This window comes from Myotis brandtii, unplaced genomic scaffold (assembly GCF_000412655.1).
Source record: "Myotis brandtii unplaced genomic scaffold, ASM41265v1 scaffold36, whole genome shotgun sequence".
NCBI lineage: Eukaryota > Metazoa > Chordata > Mammalia > Chiroptera > Vespertilionidae > Myotis > Myotis brandtii.
Window position 1 is genome coordinate 767868 of NW_005363836.1, and position 5108 is coordinate 772975.

The 5108-nt window shown below is 40.0% G+C and overlaps 1 protein-coding gene across 1 annotated transcript in view; it reads left to right on the forward strand.

Annotated features, from left to right (window-relative positions):
- Positions 1–5108, forward strand: part of CTH (cystathionine gamma-lyase) — a 29192-nt gene that overhangs the window by 8432 nt on the left and 15652 nt on the right. Inside the window, exon 5 of the mRNA XM_005871907.2 lies at positions 1090–1221. Coding sequence (XP_005871969.1) covers positions 1090–1221 — 132 coding nt within the window. The remainder of the gene's footprint in view (positions 1–1089; positions 1222–5108) is intronic.

A 5108-nucleotide genomic window follows, 5' to 3' on the forward strand; every position in this document is an offset into this window, starting at 1 on the left:
CTACCCTGAGCGTGACTGAGGGTGGCATCGCAACCTCCCGATCCGCCCTGCTCTGTGCATGACGGGGCGGCACCCCAACTCCCCAATCGGCCCTGCTCTTAGCCTGACCAGGGGCTGCACCTAGGGATTGGGCCTGCCCTCTGCCACCCAGGAGCAGGCCTAAGCCAGCAGGTCGTTATCCCCCAAGGGGTCCCAGACTGCGAGAGCGCACAGGTCGGGCTGGGGGAACCCCCTCCCCCTGCCCCCGAGTGCACAAATTTTTGTGCACCGGGCCTCTAGTATAAGTAATAAAAAAAGAAATGTTAACTCTTAAAAAGAAATCAGTAGATAATGTCATTCAATAAAGCAGCACCTTGTTTAACAAATAGAATTCTTTTCTTTGGTCTTAAATAAATAACTATCAAATATCAACTATGTCCCTGACTTGTACTAGATTTTGGAATATACAGATATGTATATGATACGGTCTCTTTCTTAAGTGAGCTTTTCAGAGCAGCGTGGTTCCCACAGAGTTGTAGCCAGGTTTTCTGTTGTGTGTGTGTGTTGCTTTCTTCTTCACTCTAAAACCCATACTCTTCAAATCCTGGGTTCTTAATTTATAATTTCTAGTGCATCTGGAATTATTTAACTTAACATTAAGGATTTTTTTTTTTGCATCATAGAGCTAGTTCTCTTTAATGAAAATTCTAGGATGTAACTTTAGACAATCTATGTTATCCTTAAGAATAAAATTTCCAGATACTGAATTATGTCTTTGGAATACATTCTCTTTTTTTATGGAAAATAATTACAATAATTACCTTGAGTACTTTTCTGCTTATATGTATATTATCTCATTTGATTTTTACAACAACTCTGTCAGGTAAATATTACCAGCCCCATTATACAGATGAAGAATTTGAGGGGTACAAAGGGCAAGTTACTTAGCCATGACCTCTCAGAAATTTATGTGGGCTAGGATTCAGATTTGAACCTTTCAACTTCATCATTCAGCTCTTCTCATATAGCCTCCCAGATGGTTACAATATATGGGATGTATGTCTGTACAGTGTTTTTGATAAACTATTATCATTTACTGAATTGTTTTAGCTTGTTTGGATTGAAACCCCCACAAACCCTAGCTTGAAGATGATTGACATTGAAGCCTGTGCACATACTGTCCATAAACATGGAGACATTATTTTGGTCGTGGATAACACTTTTATGTCGGCATATTTCCAGGTAAATGCAAATAAATTTTTTGGTTTGATTAGTGGACTAGAGGGACACCTGTAATTGGGTTGAAAAGATACTAATAATGGTAGAAAAGGCCCAATTATAATAATTTGTCTAATCAATCACTATGACTAGATTTTATGAGTTTGAAAATGATTTTAATGTAAACAAGGCCTTTCTTTCCTCAGGTTAATATCTTGTATATGGGACTTTGTGTGTTTTAAATGTTGTCTTAATTAGCTTTTAGGTTTTCATAGGATGTGTAAACTCTCCAAAGATGTGACCTTATTTTATGAGTGTATTTGTCAGGGCCTTGCACATAGTAGGGACTTGCATGTTTATGTGCTGCTTACAAGTTAGTAACATCATTTTTCAGTCATCTCTAATATGTTTTTATTTGACCAACCTTCCCAATATAAGGAAAAGAAAAGCTGTACTCGGTGACATCTCAATGTATGTCACATATTATTTCTTCATTTCTCTTCCTTCTTTCTAGTTTCTCTTCCCTTAGCACCCATAGATTATGCGTAACCCTTTCTATCTTAACCTTATTTGTATTATGAATTTCTACTTTGTCTCTCCTTATGAATTTCTACTTTGTTTCACATTGTAGCTATAAATACTTAGAGTGCTCCTTTTAAACCATCTTTTTTTTTCCTACCTACTCACCCCTCTATATACATCTCCACCCCCAAACTACTTCCCAATTTGTCCTTCATTTCTTTCCTTTTTTGTTGTTGTTGCAGATTCTTCTTTTTTTCTGTTCTGTTTGGCTCCTTTTGGTAGATCATCTTGGGATCTCTATAATTGAGTAGTTATCTGCCCCCCCCTGCCCCCCTTCTCCCTCTCTTTTTTCTAAGTAACCTAACTTTGTTTCATTTCCTTATTAGGAGTTACATTCTCCCTGCTCTTTCCTTCCTGCCTGCACCCTGTAGTCCATTCTTATTACACTTCTGTAGTGCTTCTTTATTATGCAGAGGTCCAGAAACCCCAGCTCCTTTTCTTCTGCCCTTCAATTAGGCACGTGTTTACAAGCTCAATTGTTTCCATTTCCCCCCTTCTATTCTGGGTCCCTGAAGTTGGGCCAAGCTTCTGCCTTCATGTGACTGGCTGACTCCCTGGAAAGTTGCATAAGCCTGTTCTCCACTATCCTTCGTTTTATTCAGAACGGATTGCTATGTTTTTATTTTCCTTTCCTGACACACTCTTCCTGTCTAAAGTGCATTCAGATAGCTTCATGGGCCACTTACCTTCATGATATATGATAGTCCCTCAGTATCCAAAAGGATTGGTCCCAAGAACCCCTATCGATACCAAAACCCACAGATGCTCAAACTCCTTATATAAAATGGCGTAGTAGTTGTATATAACCCATGCATTTCCTCTTGTGTACTTCAATTCGTCTCTAGGTCACTTATAATACCTAATAATACACTGTAAATCAATGAGGCATGTGGCCCGCTGGCCGCGAGTTAGACATGCTTGCTATAAATGCTAAATAAGTAGTTGTTATACTGTATTGCTTAGTGAATAATGACAAGGAAAAAAAGGCTGTACATGTTCAGTCCAGACACAACCATTTTAGGCCTCACTACTTAGTACCAGGGTCAGCAATGGTATAACTTTTTTCCCAGATGTTTTCCATCCATGGTTGCAGACGACGGAGGATATAGAGGGTTGACTGTATCTTTAGTTGTTTCCTGTAACATCTTGTAACAGAAAACCTAGTAAGGCAGTCTGTTTCTAAGTGAAAATCTCCTGGCATTATCTAGTTGTCACAGGTGATTTTCTTTCTATATATATTGAATTCAGAGAGAAGAAGGGAGAGGAAGAGAGACAGAGAAACATCAATGATGAGAGAGAATCATGGATTGGCTGCCTCCTGCATGCCCCCTACTGGGGATCAAGCCCACAACCCTGGATCCTTGAGTCCACAGGCCGATGCTCTATCCACTGAGCCAAACTGGCTAGGGCATCACAGGTGATTTTCATTCTTATATTCTTTATCTCAACTCCTTACCCATCTACCACTTACAGTAGTCCAGTTAATACAGCCTAGGAGTGATCTGGCTGAGTCACAGTGAGTCCTGCATATTCCCAAAGAGATGGCGTGAATTGTTTTAGCCTGGGCATGTCTATGTTACTCATCAAGCTTGGCCCTCTTTCTCCTATTACCGTCACTAATATAGTCCAGTTTTTCTACCTTCCTGAAGCCCATATCACATTGCTCATGACAGGGATGAAATGCTTCATTTCAATCTGGATGCATTCCAGTTGAATTAATCAATCACAGTGTTCCTAGGCAACCACATGTATTGATTCCACAAAGCAAATCCTCTGAAAAGGTCCTCTCACTGTTTTATCCTCATGAAAACTGGATACGTTCTCTTTCTTGCCTGCCTTTTGTCTTTTGATCTTCTGTAAGTCTCAGAAAAGGCACAATGACAGATGTACCAGCATCAAGTTTCAGAGTAGAGCCATTTGATTCAGGTAGTCTGGGTGGGAGACCTGGCTCTACCAGTTTTTTAATCTGAGTGATCTATTTTATTTCTCTTGGTCCCTTTTCCTCATGGGTACAATTAGAGTCATAGAGTACTTATTTTACCGAGTTAGGTGAAATATTTTGCAGTGTTTCACTGGGTAACATAGAATGTTTAGCATGATTCTTGGCACAGGCTGCAATCAACAGGTGTTAGTTACGGGATTTTTCTGTTGACCATAGAGTTTACAGAACGTTAGTCCTGGAAGAGACCTTAGACATCAGCTAGTTTGAGAGATGAGCCAACAGCTCTGTAGACAGTGCTTAGAGCAGTATCTTACTTAAAACCTGATTGTGAGCCCTGGCTGGGTGGTGAAGTAGGTTTGAGCATTGTCCCCTTACACCTAGGTGTTGTGGGTTCAGTTCCTGGCCGGGGCCCATCAATGTTTCTCTCTCTCTTAAAAAAAAAATTAGTAAAAACATATCTTTGGGTGAGGATTAAAAAACACACATAAAACCTGTTTATGAGCCAAAGTCGGTTTGGCTCAGTGGATAGAGCGTCGGCCTGCGGACTGAAGGGTCCCAGGTTCGATTCCGATCAAGGGCATGTACCTTGGTTGTGGGCACATCCCCAGTGGGAGATGTGCAGGAGGCAGCTGATCGATGTTTCTCTCTCGTCGATGTTTCTAACTCTCTATCTCTTTCCCTTCCTCTCTGTAAAAAATCAATAAAATATATTTTAAAAAAACAAAAAAAAACCTGTTTATGAAACATGTATAGTCCCCAACATTAATACCTTCCAAAGACTAAACAGCTGGTGAGGTTAAAACACACATACACACTCTTTGTTTTAAAGAAAACATAAATGGAAAGATGTTGATAGTGTATTGTTTAATGAATATGTTGATTATATCAAAGACATCTTAAGACTAGAGGGTTAATTTGCAGGACAGGTGAGGGAAACAATCCAAACCAATGGTTTTTTCTTCTTCCTTTTTTTTTTTTTAAAGGTGACTGGGTGCAACTTTATTTTTTTAAATATTTTATTGATTTTTTACAGAGAGGAAGGGAGAGGGATAGAGAGTTAGAAACATCGATGAGCGAGAAACATCAGTCAGCTGCCTCCTGCACGCCCCCTACTGGGGATGTGCCTGCAGCCAAGGTACATGCCCTTGGCCGGAATCGAACCTGGGACCCTTGAGTCCGCAGGCCGATGCTCTATCCACTGAGCCAAACCGGTTAGGGCTGGGTGCAACTTTAGATTGCCTTGTCAGGGAAAGCAAATCTCTGAGGAAGTGACATTTATTTGTTTGTTTATTTATTTATTATTTTTAAAATATATTTTTATTGACTTCAGAGAGGAAGAAAGAGGGAGAGAGATAGAAACATCAGTGATGAGAGAGAATCATTGATC